This window comes from Talpa occidentalis, unplaced genomic scaffold (assembly GCF_014898055.3).
Source record: "Talpa occidentalis isolate TD23 unplaced genomic scaffold, MPIMG_talOcc4v2.1 talOcc4.7, whole genome shotgun sequence".
In the NCBI taxonomy this organism is placed as follows: domain Eukaryota; kingdom Metazoa; phylum Chordata; class Mammalia; order Eulipotyphla; family Talpidae; genus Talpa; species Talpa occidentalis.
Window position 1 is genome coordinate 127,197,200 of NW_023605083.1, and position 26,910 is coordinate 127,224,109.

The 26,910-nt window shown below is 42.7% G+C and overlaps 1 protein-coding gene across 1 annotated transcript in view; it reads left to right on the forward strand.

The window, feature by feature from the left end:
* Positions 1 to 9,410, forward strand: part of CEP112 (centrosomal protein 112) — a 358,230-nt gene extending 348,820 nt beyond the window's left edge. Inside the window, 3 exon segments of the mRNA XM_037492830.2 lie at positions 5,427 to 5,528; positions 8,401 to 8,465; positions 9,243 to 9,410. Coding sequence (XP_037348727.1) covers positions 5,427 to 5,528; positions 8,401 to 8,465; positions 9,243 to 9,246 — 171 coding nt within the window. The 3' untranslated portion in view covers positions 9,247 to 9,410.
* The last annotated feature ends 17,500 nt before the right edge of the window (positions 9,411 to 26,910 follow it).

Below are 26,910 nucleotides of genomic sequence, written 5' to 3' on the forward strand. Positions count from 1 at the left end.
CATCAACAGAAGGTTTATCGATTTCCTTCTTTCTGCTACTGAACTGATCCCCCCAAATGCTCAGCTGAACTTTGTAAAGTAGTATTAGGAATTCTCATTTTACTGAACTGCTTCATTCTCACTTCAAAATACAATAATAAATGGCTATGCAGATGTATAAAGAAAAGTATGGACCAGAGGCAGCTCAGCAAGTGGCCTCTCCCTTTGTCACCTCTTTAAAAGTGATTCAGTATTGGGTGGGAAGCGTGCAGTGAAGACATTTTCCCTAAGTTGTTTGTACAAAGCTTGCTTCATTCCTTATACAATAGGAAATTGACCTATTTGACATAGTTTTGACATATTCACATGACTAATTCACATAGTGTCTTGGACATAAAAACACCTCGAAGTATGGTTTAGTGTTCCCTTCTATATTTTAATAAAATTATAGATTTCCAAAGTTGGCTTTTTTCAACATCACTTCAAATTTTTAGTCTAAAGGATTCCTCATGGCTCAAGTCAACTACGTATTTTACCTATGTTACAGACTCATTTATGCAAGTATTTGTATGATTACTCAGAGTACACGTTTTACTTAATTGCAACACTAAACTCTACTTGTGGCGATTAAAGGAAATCCCATCAGTGTTGTGCCTTTGAGGGTAAGGTGGAAGGTCCATTGCCATGGGGCAGAGCACAGCTACCTTTCATCCCATGGCTGACATATTCTAATACACCATTTCCACTTGGCATGTGGGAAATGTCATTGTTTGTCATGATATCCTAGGTTTCCTGATTTTCCTGTACTAAAGGTGAAAATATGAGAGAAGTAGAGAGAAAAGTAATCATGGTAGAGAGAGAGAAGTTTATATTTGTTTGGTTTGATGTGGTTGAAGAATATGGTAGAGCAGATAATTATACACTGCTTTTTGAGGGTAGTGGGAGTGGTAAAGTGGGATGGAAATGAATCACAACAGTCGTAGAAATTCCTTTCCAGAAGTACTCAAGTGAGAACAGTTTTTAAATTCTTCTGTGTTTAGTAATCATCATTCACTAGTATTATGGACACAATATGCTAATGAAATTTAATATTCAAATATCACAATAAAATAGGTTTATAAGTGAAAAGCTTTATCTCCTTCAGTAAAAGAAAGTGCTTGTCCATCAATCCCATTGCTTACATCATTTCCACTTCCCCTGACTTCTTGATCTGTTGTAAGGGTAAATCAGTACTGCCAGGGAGATGTGGGAAGACAGAAAGAAAGCACAGTGGCTTATTTAGCAGTTAATAGTTTGTGATTAATGTATAGATCAGTGTTTCCATTCTTTCATTATTTCCCCTAAAAATGAGGTGGGGATAGACAAACAGTAACAGGAATAAAAAGTGAAAAGTGATGTAAGGAATATAAGCTAATGCTTTCCTTCCTCTTTATCATTTTGGTATTTGACAGTTAGATATATCTTTCACTGGTAGGACTTAAATATGTGTGTGTATAGGGGATTTGTAGAACTTTTATTTAGGGTCATATGTGCATTGCATTTGTACATATTTTTAAATTAGCCTTGTATATATGTAAATTTTAATTAAAATTTTAAACCACCAAAAAATTATGGGGAAGTGTATCATATTGGAAACAATTATTCTCATCACTGTTGTTATTGTTATTACTTTTTTTTACAAAAGAGCAATGACTAGATGGATATCTGGAAGGACTGTCCCCTTTCCCAGCCCGTGGTATGTTAGGGAGAGCATCTGTGTGTAGTGAATGAAACTGGTTGTGTTGACTGGTGGTGTCTGTGAGATACATTCCCTTTTGGGGTAGAAGAAACATTTCAGCATTTGGAAATATTATTTGAGAAACTGCAGAGCATAGTGGCTAAGAATAAGCTCTTAATAAGTCAGACCACTTGAGTTCAAATCATGACTTACCTCTCAGTGCTTACCTCATCGGTTGTCAGAAGGATCAAACACTTATTAAAACACTTGTAATTCTATCCAGCACATAGGAAATACCCAATAAATGTTTGCTAGCAGTAATATTATTAACCTCATAAATAGAGTAAAACAGATCAGTTAAAGTTTTCCATGACTTTATTAAAGTAACAGGATTCTGCTTGGTATAATGATTTTTAAATTGAAGATTTGGATTTAAAGATGCAGGGTAGTAATATTTTCCTGATTGACAGTCTCACTCCCAGATGAGGTCATTTCAAGTGCTGTGAGGGCTCATTTTAAGTTCAATCGGATTCACTAAAAGTACAAAACAAAAAAAGGAGTAGACAGGAGGTAGAAATATTTATATATTCAATAAAAGTTGGAAAACATAGCATGCTGAGTTTAAAGAGAGATAATAGTGATCAAAGAGCAACCTTGCTCACACACAGTTTTCTACTGCCTATGGCTTTACCTCCAAGTAGAGACATAAGAAAAGTGAGTCAAGAGAAACTACTATGAACATGAACTAAAGGGTTTAAGTGCTTGACTATGACCTCCAAAGTACTTGAAAACAAAGGGCCAAACAAAATAATAGATTTAGTCAAAGATGTATTCAAAGGGTGTTGACAACAAATCATAGTTGCGACGTACCCCTTCTCAATTTACTCCCCATACTTCAACTTTCAGCAAATAGTTGCTTCCATTCAAAAATTAGATTTAATTATTTTAAAGAATAAGCATAAAGTCCTTATAAGGTTGAGAGGCAGATAAAGAAGGAACACTAACAAATGAAAAATTAGCCAGAAATAAAGGGAAGTTTCTGACAAACTACAGTTCTTCATAACAAACAGTTCTTCACAGTGTTAACTCATTTATAAAAAACATTGGTATACCTTTCTCAAGGAAAAAAGTGGATCTAGAGAAGAAAAAAGAAGAGAAATGTTTAAAGATTATTTAAGTTACTAGACAGAAATGAAATATGATTTCTTAGAACTTAGGGGAAATGGTAGATAAATTAGAAAATTATAGAGACAAAATAGAAAATTACAGCAAACAAAAATAGAAAATTCATAACCAGGGAATATGGTGACCAGGCTAAAGGAAATAACACAAAATGAAATGAAAGTATGAGACAGATAGAAAATCATAACAGCATAAAAGTAATAATTGAGGAAAATGTAATAATGGAAGAGTGTCAAAAAAGAGCCAACATACACAAAATCTATATTCCTGAAGAAGAGACCAAAGAGAAAATAATTTAATACAATATGAACATATACAACTAATACAATATAAGCAGTTATTCTAACAGAAGACACTTTTCTTCAGAGAACTGAATTTAAGAATAGAAAGGACATACACAGTGTTTCAAGAAAATTGATAAATAATAGGGTGTCCCTGGTGGCACAAGGGGTTAAGGAGCAACCTGTGAAGCTATCCGAAGCCACTGCAGCAGGAGTTCGATACCCAGCCAGGGAGCTGCCCACATGGCGCAGCAGACCTCTCCTGTCTTGCCCACTGCTCCCCTCAGCAGTGTATTTCAGTCAGTCTGCCTGTTCTGTTCCCCACTCTGTCTCTGGTGAATCCTCTCACCTCCCCCCACACCTCTGGCATGTACCCCAGCTCTTGTATGCATAAAAATAAATAAAAGCTTAAAAAAAAGAAAATTGATAAATAATAATGAATACCAAAACATATTCCAGTGAAGCTAATGAATCAAAGAAAAAGTTGATCATATTGGCATCCAGGCATAAAAAGAAAGTCACATGTAACATGAATAAACAATTAGCCTGGCTTTAGACTTCCCTGTAACTATATGTAATGCCAGAAAACGTTGAAGAAATGTCTCCAAAGTTCTGAGAGGAAGAAAGTGGCATTGAAGCATTTTTATACCCAGCAAAGTTGTCTTTCAAATGCACAGGCAATGGGAAGACCTTCTAAATAAACCAGTCCATGAGAAATAGAGCACATGTGAGTCCTTTTTAACAATCTAGTGGTTCAAAACTATTGAGCCAGTATTGAGTGATAAAAAAAAAAAGTTATCACTGTAGTAGTTTGTGACCTCTCAATGTTTTCCTTAGGTCTTACTTGTAAAACATGTGTTTTACTTTGCAATTGCCTTTAATTTGAGTCAGCTGGCAGATATATAATTGTTGAGGTCCAAGAAAAGTAGGTTGGAGAATGCAGCAGACATGAACACCAACAAATATTGCATCAATTATTTCTGTTTTTCCTTTAGGTGTAAATCACAAGGTGATAATATATCTCAAAAAATCTCCTTGCCAAAAATTATGTTCTAGAGGATTTGCCATAGGATTTTCGTACGTAGTGGAACTATTAGAAGGCATTTCTTCCTTGATTCAATTTAGTAAAAGAAAAATTGGGATGTAAACACTAGTGATCTTCAGTTATCCCCAGTAAATTCATGGACTTGTATAAGTGAATTCAGTTACACTTATTTTCATAGTTTAATTACCTGTTTCCAGGTGTGTCCAATGAATCATTTATGGGCTAGACTGAAATTCAGTTTTAATATTAAGTCACACATGGTACATGTAACAGATTTTTTATTTCATCACATTTCATATTAGGAGGAAAAGAAATACAGAAACATCACTGGAGCAAGACTTCAAGACTCACACACTCACATCCAAGCATCTCTTCATCCTACACAGGCATATTCTCCCAAAGACTTTCTTCCCCGTTCCTTACTCACGTCCATCTTTAATTTTCACAACCACGAATAGAATGAGCCTCTAACCTTCCTTTACCCAGCCCAGTGCCCATCACCAGTTGAGTACAGACCCAATTCTATGCTGAAGGCAGAGGGAAACCCCTGAACCAGAGAAGCTCAGGGTGACAAGGACACTCTGGATTAGTTCCAGTGTTGAGGATATTTGCACAACTTCAGTTGTCTCTATATAAACACATTTTATATATTACTATGTATATTTTATATATTTCTGTAGTTCTTTTTAAACTAATGTGTGTTTTAACTTTAACATAACACAGCTGTATAGATTCTTCTTCATTTGTATTATCATAACCAAACAGATAATACCAAGCCACCCAGAAACCCAGTCATTTCTGGAGAGTGTTTTCATCAAACCAAACATAAACCATGAATTATCTTCAAGTCACAGTTTAGGATAATCCTAGTAAACCAAATCCTGGTCAGGGAAAGAATACAGTGTAAGTGTAGTGTGTGTGTCATGAGCAGAGAAGAGAGAACAGATATTTTACTGACCCAGTGCTGAAAATTGTGTTAATGGGATTTTAAAGGAAAAAAGCATTGTTACGGGGACTCTGTCAGACTCACAAGGTCAGCCCAAGTACCTTTTTCAGCTTGTTAACTGTTTCCTCTTCATCTTTATTGTCTGGTCTTCTACCACCTGTAACAACCTTACCTTTGTGATAAATAGATATTTTTCTGGGGTTTCTTAAATTAACAACAGTCATCTTTCTGAAGTAAAAAATATATATGCAATCTTTCTCTTTTTTTTCACTTTAGATAACTTACATACGACAAGAATATGAAACGAAATTCAAAGGGTTGATGCCAGCATCTCTCAGACAAGAACTTGAGGACACCATTTCCTCCCTCAAGTCACAGGTGATTCTAGAATCAAGGCATTCCCAATGGCTTAGGTGATGTTTATATCCTGAGAAGAAACTGACAAATAAGTTTGATTTTTTATTTGATCTCAGAAGTTAATGTAACATCATACCATAACCTACTCCCCAGAATGGATTGTTTTTGTTGTAGGGATATTTTAATTTTTTTTTCTTACTAACATAAAGATTTGTCTTAGTAAGATTTTCTTAAAAGCACTCTTGAAATTAAAAGATCCTTTATGGTCACGTTTATTCATTTACAGTCCACATTGCAGTACAGCCTCAGCACTTTATTCCTTGTACTAGGCCCAGCGTGCCATCACTTAGCACACTGCAGATTCCTCATTGCGCAGAAATGGAGAACATGGTTATGCTGGCATTTTTATTCTGGTATATTTTTTATGGTTGTTTAAAGATAACAAGATACATTTTGAGTTCAAGGCAGAATAATGCCAAGGTATTCAAACAATTAGGTTAAATATTTCATGTTAAAATGTGTAGTCCATGAGAGATAATATGAGAGATAAAATTTGAGTTAAATTTAAATACTTTAAAACTTCCAACCTAATTTGTCTCTATATAAACACATTTTATATATTACTATGTATATTTTATATATTGCTAGTTCTTTTTGAACTAATGAGTGATTTAACTCTAACAAAAGAGTCTACAGTCTCGTTTCAAATACATTTAGAAATTTAAAACCTACTTTTTTCTGGAAAAGCTCCACAGGGGAAAAATTTCTTTGTTCTCCATGCTAAGAACAGTGCCTGTTACATAGTAGGTGTTCAATAAATTGATTTGTGAATGAAGAAAATTACATAGTATGATGATATTCACATTAGTTACATGTAGTGTGTAAGGTGAAATGTGGAGCACATTGGGTTATTCCTTTCCCGTTTTCCTCAGTAAAACATCTCTTCTATGAAAATGAAATGTCCCTCATGTCAATCCTTTGGCTGCTGTTGGCTGTTGCTTTTCTAGGCGAGAAATTTGGCTGGGCTCACTGCTGTATAAAAAAACAAGTACTGCAGGAGAGTGTTAACACAGAGGGGGTTAAGTCATCTCTTCTTACATGCAAAGCTCTCCTCGAGGTGTGGTTTACCCATTAGCTTTGTGGAGAACTTCCATAGGACCAGTTAGGTAAGCCTAGCACCTTAAAAGGTGTGTGCATGTGTGTGTGCATGTGTGCGTGTGCATGTGTGTGTATGTGTGTTTGAGAAAAAAAGACAGAAAGAAAGAAATGTGATTATCCACCTGCAGGGCTTCTGTTATCATTCATATCATTTCACTGTAGTAAAAGCCACTTTAGCCCCCTCCAACTGGATGTTGACCCAGAAAAAGTGCCGCCAGCTGCGTCAGGGCCTCCGCGTGGGCAGCTGCGTGGAGGAGTCAGGGGCCATATAGGGAGAAAATTTAGTTTGAAAGCACAGGTGCCTGTGCTTTTTGAAAATTGCTAGAATTCCGATTGCAATGTTTGGTTGGGGGAAGGGAAGCTGAATCAGTGTAATCCTTGCATCTGTCAATTGTCCTTGGGGTCATTTAAGCATTGGATAAAACTAATCCAGGGCGATGTTACAAATCATCAAAACTGAGGGGACCACTTTGTTCCATAGCCATTTAGAAAGGGGTGTGCTGTGCTCTCTGACAAGCACATTTTCTATTCTGCCAGCTGTACTCTCTTGCATAACTATGTTTCAGAACCAACCGTTGCCATGGTTTCTGTGCAGACCAAAGCATCAAGAGTAAACAGTTCTGAACTGATCAAATACCACTGACTCGATTATATCAACACATAGGACAAGTTTTCCCAAATTCATTTTTATTTGGTTCTATAAGGTGCTTTTGAATTTATACCTGATATTTAGTATAGAAATTTGTGCTTCAAAATAATCAAAGTTGTGATTTAGGAGATAACCCAAGGCTGCCCATTTCCTCCAGCCCCAGATCTCCAGGGCTGGTACCTGCCGTGAGCACTGCACCAAGCAGCATCCCTTTGTCACATCGCATCATCCCCATGTGCTTGGGAAGTGGCTGCATTAACCCCATTTCGCAGATGTGGTACCAGGAGCTTCAGTAACTTTCCTAGAGCCATAGAGTCAAAGCCAGGGATGGAACCCAAGTTGGCCAAACTCCAGACAAAGCTTAGACTCTTTCCACTACAAAATACTGTCTCTCCAACCTCAGGCTTATCCCTTGGATGGATTGAGGTTTCCAGAAGGCAGTAATTTTCTTTCCACTCATTCATTCATTAAAGAGCTAGGGAATACCAGCTACGTGCCCAACCCTATAAAAGGTTGGGATACAGAGAGGAATAAATGCCATCCCTGCACCAGAGGGGCCCTCGGGTTTGAGGGAGAGATCTGAAAACGACTCCATGGCTGTGCAGGAAGTGCCAGGAATAGAGACAGGACTACAGGGGAGGACACTGTGGACTTGGTCCAGAGAAGGAGATGAGGTGCCCTTGGGAGGAGGTTGGAAGCTTTCCATGGGGGAACCAAAGAGTGGGCAGTGGATAGGAGATCGTTAGCCGAGCACTCCAGAGAAGGAAAAGCAACAGAGTATGAAAGGGGTGGTGAAATAAGTGGGGCTGGTGGGGAGGCTATGAACAGAGGTGAAACCACATGGATTGCTTGGGACCAGATCAAAATAGCTCTGAAATAAGGAGTTTGAACTTTTATCTGACGCCTCTGATGGATTTTCAATAGAGAAACCATGTGATCAAATATGAGAAGCACAACATGGTCACCAAGTCCTCTGAATTTATCTAGGGAATTATCTGAACTTAAATACATAATCTGACCAAACTCTTTGCCCCGTGCTACCTTTCAGCCACGTCCACCTCTTCTCATCCACGGTGTCTTTTCTAGGTTAACTTTCTGCAAAAGAGAGCATCCATCCTTCAAGAAGAACTAACTACCTACCAAGGCAGAAGGTACAGCGGATCTGTTCGTCTCGTGTGCGTCTGTGATTCCTGGCTTGATGTTGAAGTCATTAAAATACTTAAGCCATGATAGCAGCTTGGTGGAGGCAGGGGGGACTGACTTTTAATAATTGCTGTCTTTGAGACGCCCCCCACCCCTCGTCATCACAGTGCTCAGGACCCTCAGAGCCTGCACACCGAAGGCGCCCTCCAAGTCCAGGCCCCACCTACACAGTCACACCAAGACAGTTGAACGTTCTGGAAACACTATTTGTCACCCTTTAAAGATAGCGAGACGATGCGGTTCTTGAGACGGTAGCCCACACCTCCAAAGCCTGAGTCCTCGGGAGGTTTGGTGCTATTGCAGAGGTCCTCCAAGCCAGAATAAGCAGCCCAGTGATGTCAAAACAATCCCTACCCATACCCCCCCCCCAGTGCTTCTCAGAGATGCTAGAGCCTTCTGGACCAGAGGTTCCAGAAACCTTGCTGACATGGATTCAGCTTAGCTGCTCTCATGCCATCAAACATTCTGCCCTCAGTGTAGGAAAGAATGAACCACTCGTTCAGCCTGGAGTTGAAAGTAAAGACCTTGTGAATCATTCACTCTTCAGAAGATTCTGTTACTCGCTGCTGCTAAGATTTGCATCCTTCTGGGCATAAGTGATGAGATTTTGATATCAAATATCCTTTTTTAATGTCTATCCAACTCCTCCTGAGTCGGAGCATATTGTATAATTGACAAGCCCATGAAATCTAGAGAAAATCACGACTAAAATTTTTGATTTTCAGGTAACTGCAGGGAGACTGGCCTGCAGCACAGGAGCGTGCGGTGGGTGCTGCTGTCTGGCTGTCCTGGGGACTTCTTCCAGCAGGTTTGAAGATTTGGATATTGTAAACTGTGAGATCAGTGGCATTTTTTAATACTTAAATGTGATTAAGATCATAAAACATGCATCAGTTACTCACTGGTGGGGTGGTTTTATTTGTGTCTGCCTAAGTTATTTTTTTAACATTCCTTTCTTTCTGACTTCCATATTCATGTGCATGGAGGGAGTGCTAAGAATGGCTTCTACTGGGGAAAGAAGTGATTTGTTCTACTATGCCTTGTTAATGCTTTTGCGTAGAATTTTGCCCATCACATATGATCAGAATCACGTTGGCCGTGTCATATCCAAAATTTTTAATGTCTACATTGTTTTCACCTTCATGTCCATGTATTATTAAAATATTGTTTTGTACTTATCAGTTTTATTTCTACTTTTTATTGTGTTTTGTACTTATCAGTTTTATTTCTATTTTTCATTAGACCTCATCGACTAAAAGTATGACACGTGGTGTTTTTCCCTAGAGGATATTGATGGTCTCAAATTTTACTATGGGGGAAAATACCTTCTGTCATGTCAAAGATCAAAGCCATAAGTAACATGTTAATTGAGAACAAAGATCACTGGGTCATCTGCCATCAACCCAAGTACTTGTCATGTTGGGACTGCAGAGGCGGAAGCCTGCGAGAATTTACATAGCAGCTATGGCTTCCTTGTCGCTTTCTTGGTCTCTGAGAGTTGTTTTCATGTTAGTTGCAGCTGACAGTCCTTCAGAAAGCTGGCGTGTAGGGTGATGTTACTGAACGTCAGCACACTGGCTGGCGATAGAGGAATAAGCTTGGGCTGGTCCTGCTTCCTCATTGAGGGAATATGGTGTGGCTCCTGGGAGCAGGTGTGTAAGTCACCAGCCAGTGCCAGTCGCAGTTCTATGATGATCAGTCACCCTGATTGCCAGGGCCATTGTGAGCTGTACCAAGCGGGTGTCCCGCGTGTTTTTGCCTGCGTTGTGCCTGCCACGGGCCCTTGGAGACACTCTCAAACTCTGGGCTGTGGGCGGGGCTGTCATCATCTGGTTTACTGTAAAGGACAGAGCAGAAAGTTTATTTACACTTTTCAGCATTCTTTTCTCTTTCCCACACCCATCTCTGTTGTTTGCTGCCCAAGGATTAATTACCTTTTTTGTACTGTAACTGAGACACGGAGATGATAAGGAAATAACAGGTTGTATAGTCCCAAAATTGCGGCCAGCTGCCACAGAGGCAGGGCCTGGCTGCTGGCTCAGGGAGAGACCCTGTTCTTGCAGGAAATCATCTCTGCCCGGCCACCACCCACAGCTGATGGTCTTCCAACCTCTCTTGCAGAGCCTAAGTCCCTGTCCTTTGAACCATCCGGTTTTCCTTGTATATGCAGTAAATTCTAGCACTGATGTCAAGAAAAGACAAAATGGTAGCAGATGCTATTAAAATGAGGACAGTTGGGACTCAGTCTATGATTTAATACTCAGAAGGGAAAGAGAAAGCTTATATGATTAATTTTAAGTACTTTTGGACTGACCGAGGAAAACAGGTTGAAGCTCAACAGATTTCATTAGCGAGGATCTTAGCTGCCTGAAGTGAAAATACTGTGTGGACTGTGTTGTACACTGGAATTGGAACTCCCACTCAAGAATATTTGTTTTCCATGAGTCAATATCAGTAGGTGTTTTGGAAAGCTGCCTGCTATTCTTTCTTTTCCTTATTTCAATGGTTATGAAATGACAAACACAGGTGAACCTTTGACATTCCCCTGTTTCCCTTCTGAAGAGTGTCGTATGCGTCTGGGAGTAAACACGCTGAAACTGGAGGTCATATTGATTGTATGTGATAGAAATAGCTAGTGACACTAATGATTTTGTGAACGTTCTCTGATAAAGGAAGATCAAGAAAAATTGCATGCGGCGTGTTTAAAATTCCTTCCTGAATTGAGCTGAGTATGTGAGTGGCTACCAGGAGAAAAGGCAGGTGCTCGAGAAATGTATTATAAACATTGTACCTTATTATAAAATCATCTAAGATTTCATCCATTCTCTTATCTGGTGGAAGATCAATGGTTCATACCAAGTGCCTGATTTAGTCATATTTCAAATTATTATCATTGGCTGCTACGCCTGAGTCATCCACCTGTGCTTTTCACATTTCAACATGTGATTGTCAACAGGTAATGGTTGATAAAGCATTTGGAACAAGCTGAGCAGCAGGAATGTGCAGGGATCACAGTTCTTGGGGTGTGTGATTATCCAGTTATGGGGTCAGGCGGGAGAAGGGTTGACATGAAAGGCCGCTGTCAGTCACCCGCACATGCCGTGGCTTTGTTGGAGGCCCCCACTTTGCGTCACCAGGCAGTGCGCCTTTTCGGGGGCCTGACCCTGATTTTGCAACCTCCGTACTCAACAATCAGCTCCTCAGAGGGCAGCCATCCAGGGACACAATGGAGAGAAAGGCAGGACTGAGAGGGAGGGGCCGAGAATGGATGGACTTGCTTCATAGTTTGTACAAAAGAATTAACTGTGACTCCAGGGAAATCGCTCAGATTCAAACATTATCCTGTAATGTCACATATTAACAGAGATTTCCTCAGAAACAGGCATATGCTTATAATGGTGAGCAACCTCATTAAAGGCATCTGCAGGAAAAGTGCAGACAGAAGTGGCTGTGAGTTTGAATTAACAATTAACAGCTCTCTCATTGAAGTGCATCGCCATCCACAGAAGGCAGTGGGGTTTTAGCTTTCTTTCTCAAAGTAAAAAGGAAAGGTAAAACATCAAAAATGGTGGGAGAAAAGTTTCAGAACACAAGGTCATTTTAATTCATAGTTTCCTTAAAAGAACTATCTCTTCTCCGCTTTCATATTCTGTTCAGAAAGGTCGTCTCTTTTAAGCCTTGTCATTAAAGACCGTTTGCTCTTTAAAGTGAATTATCAAAGGGTGTAGAAATTGCAAGTTACTGAAACCAAAATGCATGATCAATTTTAAGTCTGGTAACTAAAGCTTACTTAAAATTGGATGTGCTTTTGTCCTGGCAGCCCCTTTGATAAAACCAGAAAAAGATATGTGGTTGGTCAATTCAAAGTAGGAAAAGAAGATAATTAGATAAAACTTTTTTTCAACTATTGAAGTGGTTCATGGATTTGGAGACTTGATTAGGAAGCTGTGCAGATGTGTACTGGTATCGGAAAGGTAAAATTTAAATATGTGACCTGAGTTAACATTCTTTACTGTATCGTTTTAAGAACTGAATCAACCTTCAAGTCCTATAATTTACCTCTTACATGGAAGGGGAGAAATTGAATTTGTAACAGAAAAGTACACAGAGGAAAAGAAATGGAATTTGTAACAGACAGAAGAATTGTAAAATCTGCATCCCTGACCGATGCCTAGTTCAGTTGCAGATTTGTTCTTCCAAATTTTCCAGTTGTAAGCACGGGTTTCCGTCAGGCAAATGCTGTAAAACAAAGTCCCAAGATGTCACTATAGGTTCTGTTTTTAAATTGAGCTTAGCCTAGACATCAGACTAATAAACTCTACTATCTCTTTGGAAGTCTACCATTGGAGACAAGTCCTGTAGGGAACAGCGAGTTGGACTCAAAGTCTTGACCATGGTCAGAAAGACAGGGCTCCCTACTGACAGGCCCGATCTGTTCAGCTGGCTGAGCTGCAGTACATGAGTAAAGCCATTTTGTCCAGACCCCTTTACTTCAGCTAGAAAAGGGAATCAATGTCTGGGGGGTGGGGGGCGGGCGTGGGGAGTCTTTGACCAGTTAGCTTGGTTTCCATGGGTAATTCTCTTCACCTCTGTGGGCCTCACCTATCTAATCTATAACAGAAAGGGAACAACCAGATAGTAGTTCCCACCCTTGGCCACTTCCCTCCTGGAACCCCGTGTTTCTCAAATTAGTATTCTATCAAGTTCTGTTCTGTATGGCTTGCCCAGAAGCACTCAGGCAGCACCTTTAGGAACATGACCTGTTACCTCCTTCTCTTGAAAATTCACCCATCACAAGCTCAGCCATTGCTTCACCTGATGGTTAGCGATTGCCTGTGATGGCACATTGACCTCCTCCAAACTTAGCAGCTTAAAACAATCATTTGTTGTGATCGCTCTTGGTACTGAGGATCGGCCAGACTCTGGTAGACTGCCCTGGCTTGGGTCTCCTGCAGGAGTTGTCAAAGGTTGCCTGATGGGGTGGAGTGGGGGGGGGGGGCGGGGGCCCTGCAGGGGTCAGTGAGTTCAATTGCACGATGACACTCATGACCAGGGCAAGTCACACAGAACAGGAGCTCTCCAGAGTGAGTCCAGTAGGAGACCAGTCACCACCAGTCATAAGGCTGGGCCCAGAAATGGCACCATGTTGTTTCTACTTAATTCTGTCCAAGACAGAGCCCAGGTAAAGGCAGAGCCCGGCAGCATCAAGCTATCTGTGGCTGCCTTGAATCTGCCATAGCCTTTGGCGGAGAAACCTATCTCAGCTCTCTTTAATCTGAAATCTCCTAAAGACAATTTATCTGTGGAATCACCTTGCAGGCTCTTCTATGGCCACATATTTTACTCTAGACTTCTGTGACATGTTGATAGAGAAGCCCAAATCGAGGTGAAAAGTTCCTTGCTTTCACAGTTTGACTAGTCTGTGTTGTATTTCTACACAGATAAAGGAGGGATTTGGAAACACTGCTCGGGAAGTGCGGGGTTAGGAATATTCCAGAAGGCCATGTCTTTCTCTGTGCTTCTTTTGAAAGATGATAGCAACTACAGTTGAATGTTCCTCTCAGCCCTTGTGTTTGGGGCTTGGTATGCATTGTTTATCATAATTATCTTAGCAAGTGTGTGATTATAAAGGTTCATGAAAGTCTATCCCCTGTGCTTAGCATGGTTTTTCCTTCTTTTGTGGAAATATCAAGCCCATGGAAGGATGTGGATTTGATGAGCCTGTGAGGGAAAATTTCCAGAACCACAGAACACTTAAAAACTACTCAACTAAGTAGAGCGTAATCACCCAGATAAACATATGAATCAGCCTCCTAATTGCCCCGTTAGCTTTCTCACCACTGCAGGGTCACCTCCATTCATGCCCAGCCCAGCTCCTGGATCCCACCCTCCTGGGCCTGAAGCTGGGGGCAGAGGTTGTGCACATGTCAACGGAGTCCCCACAGGCAAGCGTGAGAGCCAGGCCATGCCCCGCTTACGAACCTGGGAGTTTCACTAAATGCGGTGGGTGCGTGGCTGGGCGATCCAACCCGGTGATAACATCAGAACAGCTGGTTCCCCTGGCGGCCAGCTCTGTTCAGCAAGCAGGGCCTGACAGTTTGCAGGAGAAAGGAAAATAGAAAAGATATCGTTTCCCCAGGAAGAGGAAGTCCTTCTCTCCCACACTGGCGGAGCGTCCTGCTCCCAATTGGTGTGGAGATGTCTTGACACCGACGGAGATTTCTCCAAAGCGAGTTTGCACGGCCCAGTTTTGCTTCATGTGCGTTGACTGCAGCTGTCACTCACCTGCCACCACCCCCGGCATGACTCTCCAAGCCGCACATAAACCCGGTTTCCCTCGAGCACGTATATGTTTCCCAGCTACTGCAGTGGCTCAGACCTGTGTGAAATCCTTTTCAGAACCAACGATTTGGCCCATTACACACCATTGTGTTTGCAATAAAAATATTTATCCAAGCCGGGTGCAGTGGTTGCTGCGTGAAGCCGTGAGGTGTTGCCTCATCATGCCTCCACCTGCTCCTTCCCAGAGTTAAGGATCTGGTAGCTGTTTTCTGCCTAGAGTGATATTTCTTAAAATGTTAGGGAACCTGTCTCTGACTGAGTTCCCACTTGGGTTATCTGATTCTCTTTTTCGGTATTTGTATTTATGCTTTTGTGCCTGTGACTCTGGCGGCTGTTAGAATACACCGTGGTGATACAGGAAGGGAAGTCTTTTCTTGCAAAATCTTCTACAGTCTTTACTCTGCATGCGCGCGCGTGTGTGTGTGTTGGTAAATTCACACTTTCAAAGGCACAGTCATACATTTTCTCTTGTGCCAATTTTTTTACATTGGCTAGTTAAGATGGCTGAACCTGAGACAACTTCCTACCGCTGGCCTCTGCTCCCAGGTGCTGTCCCTAACACCATGTAAGTGTCACCTGTCCACCTTTTTGCTAGTAGAGCAGAAACCTTCGCAGGCTCCACCTCCACTGCACATTGTAACCATTGTTCTCTGTGTTATCGCCGCTTACATGCGAGAAGCATTTTCACTTCATGCAAACTGTAAATTGAGCTCGGCTCTTCAAAACCTGAATCAAGTTGCTCCAGAACTACACACCCCACAGACTTCTGCTGAGGGCCTCACCTGCTCCCAAGGGCTGAGCCCGGGACTCTGAGGCCTGCAGAGGTGAACGGGACCCCACTCCTTGCCTGTAAAGAACTTGGGATCTGAGGGGGAGATAGGAAAGCTCTAGAAGAGGAAAAAAACCTGATACTACAAGAGAGACACGATCTTATCTTTGTAGGAAAGCAATGGCAAATATTACGGGAATTTCAGAGACACTTTTGAAATCAAACCTTTGAGGAGGCGGCGCCCCTTCAGCGGAACACTGCAATAAGAGTAGCATTTCAGTAAGTGTGGGGAGGACGTGCCAGGTGGAGTCTAGCAGGGAAGGCATTCAGGTCATCGATCAGAGGATGCTGGGAGATGGTAGGTGTTGGTCAGAATTTGAAGACAAAGGGAGGGATCCCATTTACCAACACCTCCAGTGCTGAGAGAGGCCTTGGCGCCTGTGGTTGGAGTCAGAAGGATCTGGAACTGGGCAAAATGCTTAACTTCTCTGAATCCCAGTTTCCCTTTCTTAGAAAATGGAGGAAATGCAGAATAAGGGTATGAAGATTACAGGAGAGAATGTGTTCAAAGACTCTAACATGCGATGTATTGAATAAATAAAAACCCTCCTCTGAAATGTCCTGAGATCATCAGATCCTGAAATATTGATGCTTAAGGAAACCGAAGCAAAGAGAACTTTGGAGATTTGTCCAAGTGTCTTTCTACGAAGATGAAAGCAGAAATTGGAACTCGTTTGTCTAATTCACTCACCGTTGCTCCTTCGCTACTCTATGGCATTGTCTCTGTGGATGAGGGGTCTGCACTTTATTTTATTAACAACAGGGAACAGAGTTTCAAGCAGGGGAGTAACAATATCAGGACTTGCTCGTGAGCATTTGTCTGACAGCAGCATGGCGTGGCGTCCGGAGGACACAAGGGTCTCGACACAGAGAGAAATTTAAGGAATTCATGCAGGAGTCCCATAAGTTGGAGCTAATCCCCAGAAAGTGAAGCTTCTCTCCAACTAGAAAGTAGGTTAAAGATTCCATAGCTGCTGTGACACCTCATGAAAGACATGATGGTGAAGAACAAACAACTGTGGGGCCACTTTCCAGCCTGAGAAGTTGTGGGGCGCAGATTTGAGGTGGTGAATGGTGAGTTTAGGTTTAGACATACTGAGCTTCCCAGGTAACTGGAAACCTGGGTGAGGGCCCAGAGGTTTGTCAGTCAGGACTTGTGGGTGACAGGTGCTGCTGAGAGAGCCAATGGTTTCGCCAAGAAGGGGAAAGGTTTGAGGGGGACAGAAAAAGGGAGGTGTAGGAGGGGGCCAGGAAGGACAGCGCTATTCAGGAAGCTATGGAAGAATTTATAGAAGGGAAGTGTAGGGGTTAGGAGAGACCTGGTTTCTAGGTGAGACACTTCTAGGAGGACTAAGAACTTTCATTGAATTTGCTCTTGAGGAAGAAGTCTGGAGGTGCATTGGGTTAAAGGAGACCATCTAGATGTCTCCAGGATCCAAACTCAGGGTATGCGCCACCCCCTCGCCCCCCACCCCCGCCCCCAGACATCTACAGCTGGATGCGAACAGCCAGCCAAGGAGCTCCAAGAGCTGCTCAGAAATGGGAGCGGCCTCCTCCTCTGGTCCCAGGTAGCCTTGGCCATCAGCAGAGTTTCCACCAGACACTACACCTCAGGGACGCTGGCGCCTGAGCAGCCTGCGCCGAGTGAACAGTGAGACTGGATCATTAATTAATGTTTTGGGAAATGTTTCTAAAGCTCGGCTCTTCTCTCATCTCCAGGCTGCACCCATGAATCCCTTTTACAGAGTCACTAAATGTAGTTAACCATTTTGCAAAACCAGCCCTCAGGATAAATCATGATAATAAAATTGATTGTTCCTCAAGGGACATTCCTCTTCATGCAAATGTCTTTGTCTCTGATTCTATGGATATGGACTTATCCTGGGGCTTCAGGCTTTTTTTTTTTTTTTTACAATATTTCAGGCATGTTTTTACAACAATAAAAAGGCAACTTAATATTTAGGTAGAACTTTAATCTTGAGCTAGTATACTTGATTACAAAACCTTTTCTTGTCCAAACCCAGCCCTCAAGAAATAATTATAACAGAAAAAAATAACAATAATAATAATAAGCTAGTGATTGTAAATGCATATATTGGAGAAAAAGAAGACTGCATTAAAAGCAGAGCAATGTAGGGCCTCCCTGGTGGCACAAGGGGTTAAAGCACCGCACTGTGAAACAATCCACAGCCTCTGCAGCATGAGTTCGATCCCTGGTCGGCCAGGGAGCAACCCACATGGCACAAGAGACCTCTCCTGACTTGCCTGCTGCTCCCCTAGCAGTGTATTTCAGTCAGTCTGCCTGTTCTGTTCCCCACTCTATCTCTGGTGAATCCTCTCACACATCCCCCAGCATCTCTGGCCTGTACCCCAGTTCTTCTATGCATAAATAAATAAATCTTTAAAAAAAAAATAAAAGCAGAGCAATGTAAGGGCTAGTAGAAAACTTATAGTATTGAACACCAGATGAAGCATCTTTCTAAAAAGGAAATTAAATTTATTAAAATTCTGGAACTACAGGTAAGACTTTCTTACTCCATCATAACATTTACCTACCCTACATATGTTTAATAAACTTTGTAAAGGTTTACCACAGTGTCTTGAAGCCATAAATGTCTTCCTTTCCTTTTTTTTTTTTTTGTTATACTTTGGCACCAAAATGTCCTTCATGTCCACACCAAAACTTATTAATAGGGATTTAGAAAGGCAGTAAGGTGAGACATTATAATTCTGTCAAAATAGCTTAGGTTATCAGTTCATTTTAGAGGGAAGGAGGAAAAAATGGCATTTTTTCACTAAGCAAACTTGAGAACAGGACATTGGATTACTTTATAATCTCCAGCAGGGGGTAGGTCTTAATACTTTGTATTTGTCCTTCCTAGAAGTGACAACTTTGCCCAGTGCCCTTGAACTGTTGGGAAAATTCAGTCAGTTCAAGCTGAATAGATCACAGCAACCCCAGCATGCAGAGGCTGGAATCTCCCCTGCCCCCAGGACTCTCTGGAGATGCATATGATGACTAAATGTGCCCCCACTAATCTAACTCTGAGTTTCTTTTCTGGTCACAGAAGACGCTTCTCCCAGCTACAAAAAAAAAAAAAAAAAAAAAAAAAGAATTTATGGTACAAATTGAGTGCAGGTCAACGTGAAGCTTGCTCTTGGCAGAGGTCAGCAGTAGAGAGAGGGACCAGCAGGACTGTAGACACTGGGGACTTTTGTGCCCCTGCTATCTTGGAAAAGGAGCCCCTCTTCTGCCAGATGGTATCAGCTAGAGGCAAGCTGAGAAATGCCAACAGGAGTTAAGAGCTTGATTTTAGAATAGTTACCCTGGAGAGGATAGCTTTTTCAAAATCCAGGCACTTCAGGAACAAGTGAAGATTTCACGGTATTGTGGGCTTTGTTCCTTACAATGTGTCTAAAACCAGGTGAACACATTTACCTTCATCTGAAAGGAGTCTTTGGGCCAAAAGCAGACTTATTACAGATTAGCTTTGCTTGAATACCATCTAAATAATTCCATTTTATGTATTTAGATTTGATGCTTACATTCCTTCTTGGTCATGATGGTTTTATCTGTGATGATGCCCCTCAGGGTAGTTGAGTTTTGCATTACGCCTCCTGACCACAAAGAAGAGAAAGTATTCTACCGTGTCTTCAGGCAAGTTATTAACTATTTTGTTGTGCAGGTTTAATTCACAAGACTTTATTTAAGGCAAGAGCTTGTATCGATAGACAAATTCAATTTCTAACACTGGTTAAAATGGCCTGTAAGCTAGCCACCTTAACTCTGTATGCCTTTAGGTTGACCATCCATACAGAGAGGCATAACCGTCATCATCATAAGAAGAGAAAGAGGAAAAGGAAGAAGGAGGAGAAGAAACAATGTCTACAGGATGATCAGTTAGTCATGTGTTTACAATATAGAGATCACTGTAGGAATCACCTAGGCCATCTTGAAAGGAAAATGCCACCTGCAGCTGCTACAGAGAGTCTCCACACTCAACAGCTCTTCTTGCTTGGCACCCATGCCTGCTTGAAGATCTTCTCTGAAGATCCCTGCTGACCACTCACACATGCATTTCTGTCACCTAAGTCAGCTGGATATACAGTCTGTCTGCTGGCAATGAATGTTAATTGTAATACATCTGATTACATCTGCAACTTAGAAAAAATATGATCTTTTTGCAACATTTTATATTAAAAAACTTTTCAAGTATTAAACTCATTCTATCTAAGAGAAGCAAATTTGATGTGTGGATTCAAGAATCAACCAAAGGGTGAAGAAAGGCCATTATTTAGGGGGGAAGAAAGCATTTGATCAAAATGAGGATACCCGATTTGATTGTGAGCATAATTTTGAAGGACACAAAAAATACTTGAAGCGTGTTGGACCAATTCTTTGTTATAAGAGGTTGTGGTAAGCTCGTGTATAAAGTAGAAACATTTTTGGGCCTCCCCTGGTGGCACAGGCAGTTGAGCGCAGCACTGTGAGGCTGTCTGCAGCCTCTGCAGTACAGATTCAATCCCGGCCAGCCAGCGAGAATCCCACATGGCGCAGCAGACATCTGTCTTACCCGCTGCTCCCCTCAGCAGTGTATTTCGTCAGTCTGCCTGTTCTATTCCCCACTCTGTCTCTGGTGAATCCTCTCACCCTCCTGCGCATCTGGCCTGTTCCCCCGGTTCCTGTGTGCATGAATAAATAAATCTTAAAAAAAAAAAAAAAAGTAGAAACATTTTGATAGCATGTGGAGACCTAGTCTGGTATGTGATCCATTTTCCTCAGAATAAAGCAGTGGTTTGGGCAAAAGAACCACTTCTAAACACTAAAGAGGAGAAAGATATTTTCAGCAGCCCCAAAGCAGTGTTTCCTCACTTCTGGAATGAACTTGTTGGTTTGATATCAAAGTGCAGGAGAAAATCTTAAGAACCTATTCAGAAGCCCCAGAGAATTCTACAGAAAAGTTACAAAAGGGAGCCTGGGATAGTCTCTTCCCTGCAGTTACCACACAATGGGTTTCTAGAGCATGCATTATATCTGCATTAACTTTTCTAGAGTGGACCTTAATTCTGAACAGCCTTCCAAGGCCCTTGGAGCATTTTTCATGAATGCTGATACAAAGATACCACTTTCTGTCCAACATCATTTGACTCATATTTTAAGAAAATGCATCCAACCTAGTCCATGAGGAAAAGGCTTTTAAAAGGAACATCATGACCTAGCATTAAATTTAATGGAGTGGTATTTCTGAGATCAAAGAGGAAATGATTTTCCTGAGAGCAGAGATCAGCTACTGTGTGGCCAGTTAGGCCTAGACCCCAAGTTTTTGGTTTCAAAATCCACACCCTTCCCCTTAATGCCTGTCCCCTCCCCATGCAGCACCCCCTGGAGCAACAGACATGAATTTAACTTTGTGGTGGGAGCCCAGCCTTTGTCTTTTCACAGCAGTCACACCTGGGACATGTCCATTTACTAGTTTCTGATTTGAGGGCGACCTGGCTGCGACATCTGTCAGCCCATTGACCACCGGGTTGATGCAACTGATCTGGCTGGTCTCCTTTCTCTCCCCCTGCTCCATGCATGTCCCTTCTGAAGAAGCTGTGCGCTCGGTCGAAGAAGAAGATGGCCTTCCCTGAATAAGACAGATGGTTCTCTGTCAAGGGCCCACGAGTACCTGAACTCCCCTGCTGGAACCCCCAAGCAAGCTCTCAAGGTCCATTTGCTTGTTTCTTGAGTCCTTTATGTGACTTGTCATTTAGACAGACGGTCTAGCCCGCAGTGGCCCTGGGAACAGTATCTGTTTGGAAATGTGCTATAAGGCATCAAAGCTTAATTTCATAAACCATCTGATAAGACATTTTATAGAAGAACAGCACTTGCCAAAGTCCCAAAGAGGGTATGTGTAAGAATCTGCTCTTGGGCAAGAGTGTGAGAAAAGGAGTAGAAATTGCGAGAGAGGAGTCCTGGCATCACTTCCAAATGCTCTCTGATCTCAAGCAATTCCCCGTCCACGCCTGGCTCTCATTTTCCTCTCCGTTCTCTAGAGAATTACTCTTTCGGGCACTGGGGAAAGGGTCAGTGAGGAAGCTTCTGTCTTCCAATGTCAGCCAGGGCTGGAATCCAATAAGGCAATTCTCTCTTAGGAATTGCATTTCGTTCCCATTATTTGCAAGGTTGGAATAACCATCCAAGGTAGGCCTTCGCTTCCCCTCCAAGCTAGTGGGTCTCCCTCCTGCTAGTCTCCAGGCAGTGGTGTCAGGGAAGCAGTCAGGAGAAGGAACGATTGGGTTGTGCAAGCCTTGATCTGTATCTCGCGGGTCCTTTGTAACTCCAGGATTCGATGACAAAATCTTAGATAAGTAGCAATACTTGGGCAAGTGGGGTGGTGGATGAAGCAACCAGACAGATCGCTGACATCCAGCCAGATGTCCTCACACGGGGACATTATTAAAACTGGATGTCTTCAAAAGGACACAAACACATAAGGGCTTGGCTTTCCCGTTGCTGATGTGTCTAATTTTCCATTTGGAGATGATGGAAACATAAATGAGGGGAGATGTGAATGGAACGAGCCTGAATCCTGGGATGTCTGGATGTCACTTGAGAAGGAAAGAAGCAGAAGCCACTGTTTTCCAAGTTTCAGTCTCCCTGTCACTGAAGACAGATTCAAAATGTTACATTTCATTTTTTTGCTTGAAATAAAATGCTCTGATGTGCAAATCATAGTCCTGGAACAGCAGCTTCTGGACCCTTCCCAAGTCACCAGGAAGCAGAATAAGCCACAAGTCCCCAATTGATGAAAGGGGGGTCAGAGTGACCCCTCGAGTCAACCTGACCCCAGTTGCGGGCTGTGCTTATTCTTGAACCACAGAAACATTCCCACCACGAGCTGAAACCTTCCCATCTGGATCAATTCTGGTGGAAAATGCTCTGTGTGCCACGGACAAGCCACGCGTCCAGGCATTTCTCCTGCTCGTCACAAGCACTCTTCGAGGTGGATGCCAGCAGCTCCTCTTTACAGGTGAAGGAAAAAAGGCAACACCTTCTTGGTGGGGGGACAGGAACTCAAACCCAGGTGTGTCTGATGAAGCCCTTCCCCTCACCTGCCGAGACTGGACAGCGGAGCTCAGCCCAGGCTGCTCGTGAGGCCTCTGCTCCCTGAAGGCTGGCGTCACCTCTCCTGCAGACACTTCGTTCCTCATCACCCCTGACGTTGGGGATGACTCAGCGTTGCCCTTCCATCTGCCCTCCTGCCCGAGGCGACTCTTCCCATAAGACCTTGGTGCCAGTAGAGGAACAAAGGTGCTGTCCCCAGGTCCCCGCCACCACCACCTCTCCCCTTAGGCCCCACTTAGAGGGACACAGAACCTGCCTCTGAGGGAGCTATGGGATAAAGGCAATAATGTGAGTGTGCTGCACGGGGCTGCACCTGCAGGGCAGAACGTAAATGGAGACAAAGGTGAGGCTCAGCTGGAGGCCTCTTATGACAGCTGGCCTCTGTGGAGGAGGCACTTGCCCAAGTCCCCACAACTGGAGAATCGCTGAGCTGGGCTGGTCTAACCTGTAGCCATGGGCTTGGGGATCCATCTGGGCAATTAGTGGACAACAAAAACACCCTTTCCTTTCATTACTTAAAAATAGAGGGCGATTGATACCTTCCTCTTAGTGTGAGGGGACTGGCTTGGGCCCCCAGAGACCCACTCAGATGGGAAGGGGGTTCCTGATGGAGTACATGTGGGGTGTGAGGGAGAAAATGCAGATGGCTCCAAAGCATTTGGCCTGACCAGCCCCAAGCACGCAGCTGTCCTTCGGAGAGGCAGTGGGAGGGACCCAGCAAGCTCTCCGTTTGGACCATAATTCTGACCATAATTCTGTTTAGCTCTGAGTCACACCCATCGTGTCTGTGAAGCACCTGACACAGCACCGGGGAAATGAAAAAGTAATTGCTGAAGTTTTCCTCGTCGATACTGCTGCTACTCCAGGTTGAGTCTGCAATGATTAGTCCCTTAGAAACGGACAGATGCCACTGCCCCTTAATTTTGCCAGTGTGGCAGGCTGTGTGTCGCTACCTGTGACACAGACAAGGCGCTGGGCTCCCTCCCAGGGGTCTCGAGTCCAGGCGGAGCGGCAGCCTCATAAGGTCTCCTTCTGTCAGGGCCTGCGTGAGCCAGTGCTGATGGCCAAGGTCACGCCGCAGCTCTGAGTGTCCAGCCAGGCCCCGGGCAATTGTGGCAGGAAGATCCCTCTGTTCTCACGAACCAGGACACATTCATGTTCTTCACCAAGCTGGAGCTTCTGACCACAAAAGGAATGTGGGTCACATGGCTGAGCCCTCATCCATCTGAAGATAAGGAGACAGACTCAGTGACGGGAAGGACAAGCAGTGGCAGACTGGCCAGTAGAGGTGACGTGTTTAACCCCCATCTGCCCTACCACATAGCTGTTGGTGAACGGGGCCCAACTGCTGAGCGTAGGTTGCAGGACTCGGTGACTATGGTTTGAAGAGTGTCGTGAGCACTCTGGGAGCAGGAATTCGGGTCAGGTCAAGACTTGCTGACCTCTGATTTTGTGCAAGTTGCTGTCGTGGTCCTGGTGACTCCACAGGTAGCTGGCTGGTCTCATCCTGAAGGCGGCCAGGTGTTTACATCCATATGCTGCCCCTGCTGATGGCAGGGACCATCTCCCTTGGTGCCACTCCCCTTGCTGCCACCCCTCCCCCCACACACACACACAGAAACACACGCAAACCCCAGCTGTTCCAAGTCATAAGCAGTCACCTTTACACCACATTTCTTTCTTAGTCTTTTGGACAAAGGAATGTATTTGTGTAAATGATTAAGAGGTAAGGACCACAAAGGTGGTGTCGAGTTCCAGTTCCAGGAACAGTAGAGCAACTTGTCTTGAACTCACTCTGGAAGAAACGATGATAAACTCGACACAATCATGAAAAAAAAAATAAAGCTATTTGGAGGCACTGGAAAGTGGCCAAAATAAAGCATGAACTAGAGGGTATTCAACTTTGAAGGAAGATTACTCCACTGAGAACCGCATTTATGGAGCTTTTCCCCTGGGAATAATCTCCCTTCTGCAAGACTTTGATAGACCAGAACTCAAGCAGAAGCCACAGGCTGATGATCACTTGGAAGTACCAGAAGACACAATGCAGGTCCCAGGTGGCTAGAAATTGAACAGCGAAATCCAGGAAATGAGGGGGCAACAGATGGGGAGCCTCAGAATCTGCCGATGAACTTCTCTCAAATTCTTCACTGATCCCTGGACTGTCCATGTGTGGAGAGACCCCCAAGGAGCCCCAGAAAGCAGTGACTAGAAGAATTAAGAGCTGCACGCCTATTCCGCAGCCCTGCCACCACAGGAGAAATGGAGTTAAGAGCAGAGATTCCATCAAGTTAACTGCCTGCTTGAAAAAAAAATTTAAAACTCCACTATAATCTTCAAAAGAAGGTAAAATCCAATCTCTGTAGTATTTACAGCACAATGTCCAGCATAACAATAAAAATTACTGATCATGAAATGGAAAACATCAGCTTTGTCAAAGGAAACTTGACCCCAATATAATTCCAGTATGGGATTAGCAGACAAGGCTTCAAGACAGCTCTTATAAATATGTTCAAGGGCTTGAGATCACCATGATCACATAAAGAGTAAAAACAAAGAAAAAAAAAAGGAGAATCTGAGATGAGAAATAAAATGTTAAAATATCAGAAATTCTAGACCTAAAAGTGTATCTGAAATGAAAATTGTATTAGATGGACTTGACAGCAGATTGGAGCTAGCAAGGAAAGGTCAGTAAACTTAAAAATAGATCAATAGAAAGCATCCCATTTGAAGAAAAGAGAAAGTCTATTGCAAAAAAAAAAAATTAACAGAGCCCCTGTAATTTCTGGAGTGGTCATTCTAGCACGTGTAATTAGAATCTATGAAACCCAGCGAGAACGAGGAAGAAATATTGAAAGAAATAATGGCTGCAAATTTACTAAATTTGCTGAAAACCTTCAATTTGCAGATAAAAGAACTTCAACAAATCCCAGGCAGAATAAATTCTACTAAGAAAACCACATGCAGGTACATCACATAGATCCTTGAAAACTGGAGAGAAATAGAAGAAATTGGAAGCCATGGGAGGAAAAAAAGACATTCTAGCCAGGGAACAAGCAAAGAACTAAGAATGAAGAAAGCTTCTCACCAGAAGCTCTGGGGCCGGAAGACAAGGGATCATGTAGACAGTGCTGAGAAGAAAAAACTGTCAGCACCTTTCCATTGCTTCCGAAACAGTCCTAATTACGCCCCTTTCTGCCCGCTCCTGTGGGCCTCCCCTTAGCATCCTGGCCTGGAGAAGACCCAAGGAGCTACGGCACTGTGTCCATCTGTACAATTTTGCTTTTCTATTATGTATTACTATATGGCATGGTTGTGTGCTGAAGAATTTGTAGCCTGGCCAAGAAGAGCCAGGAAACTGAAGGAAAATTAAATATATGTTTAGGGCATGCTTTTGTTTAGTTTTTTTTTTTTTTTTTTTTAGGTGTAATTGACATACAGTAAGGAATAGAGATTTTAAATGTACAGTTGGATGAATTTTTACATGTGCGATGCCTCTGTAATCTTCACCCAGATGAAGATGTAAACCATTACCCTCATCCCAGACAGTTCTCAGCACCCGCAGAGGTAACCGCTCATCTGACTTCGAGCACCAAAATTAGTCTTGCCTGTCCTTATACTGCATTACTAGTGGAACCATATAGTCCTCTTGTGCCTGGTTTCTTTTTTCCAAAATATCATCTGTGAGTTTAACCTATGCTATTGGTTTGTTTTTTTTTTTTTTTTTCCTTGCTGCGTGGTATTGCTTTTTGTAACTATCCCACTATCTGTTCACCTAGTGATGAATATTTGGGTTATTTTCTGTTTGGGGCTATTCTGAATTGAACCGCCATGATGCCTGGTGTACGTATCTTTTGGAGGATACGTGAAATCACTTTCCTAGAAATGCACCAGCAGTAGAACTACCGAGCCATAGAACAGACATATGTTTAGCCTTAGTAGAGATACTGCTGAGCAATTTTTCAGAGTGTTTGGACCAGTACACACACGTATCAGCAATGCACAGGAGTTCCCATTGCTTCATATGCTTGCCAGCTCATGATACTGTCGGTCTTTTATTAAGTTTTCTGGCAAATGGGTAGTGTTAGCTCATTGTGGTTTTAATTTG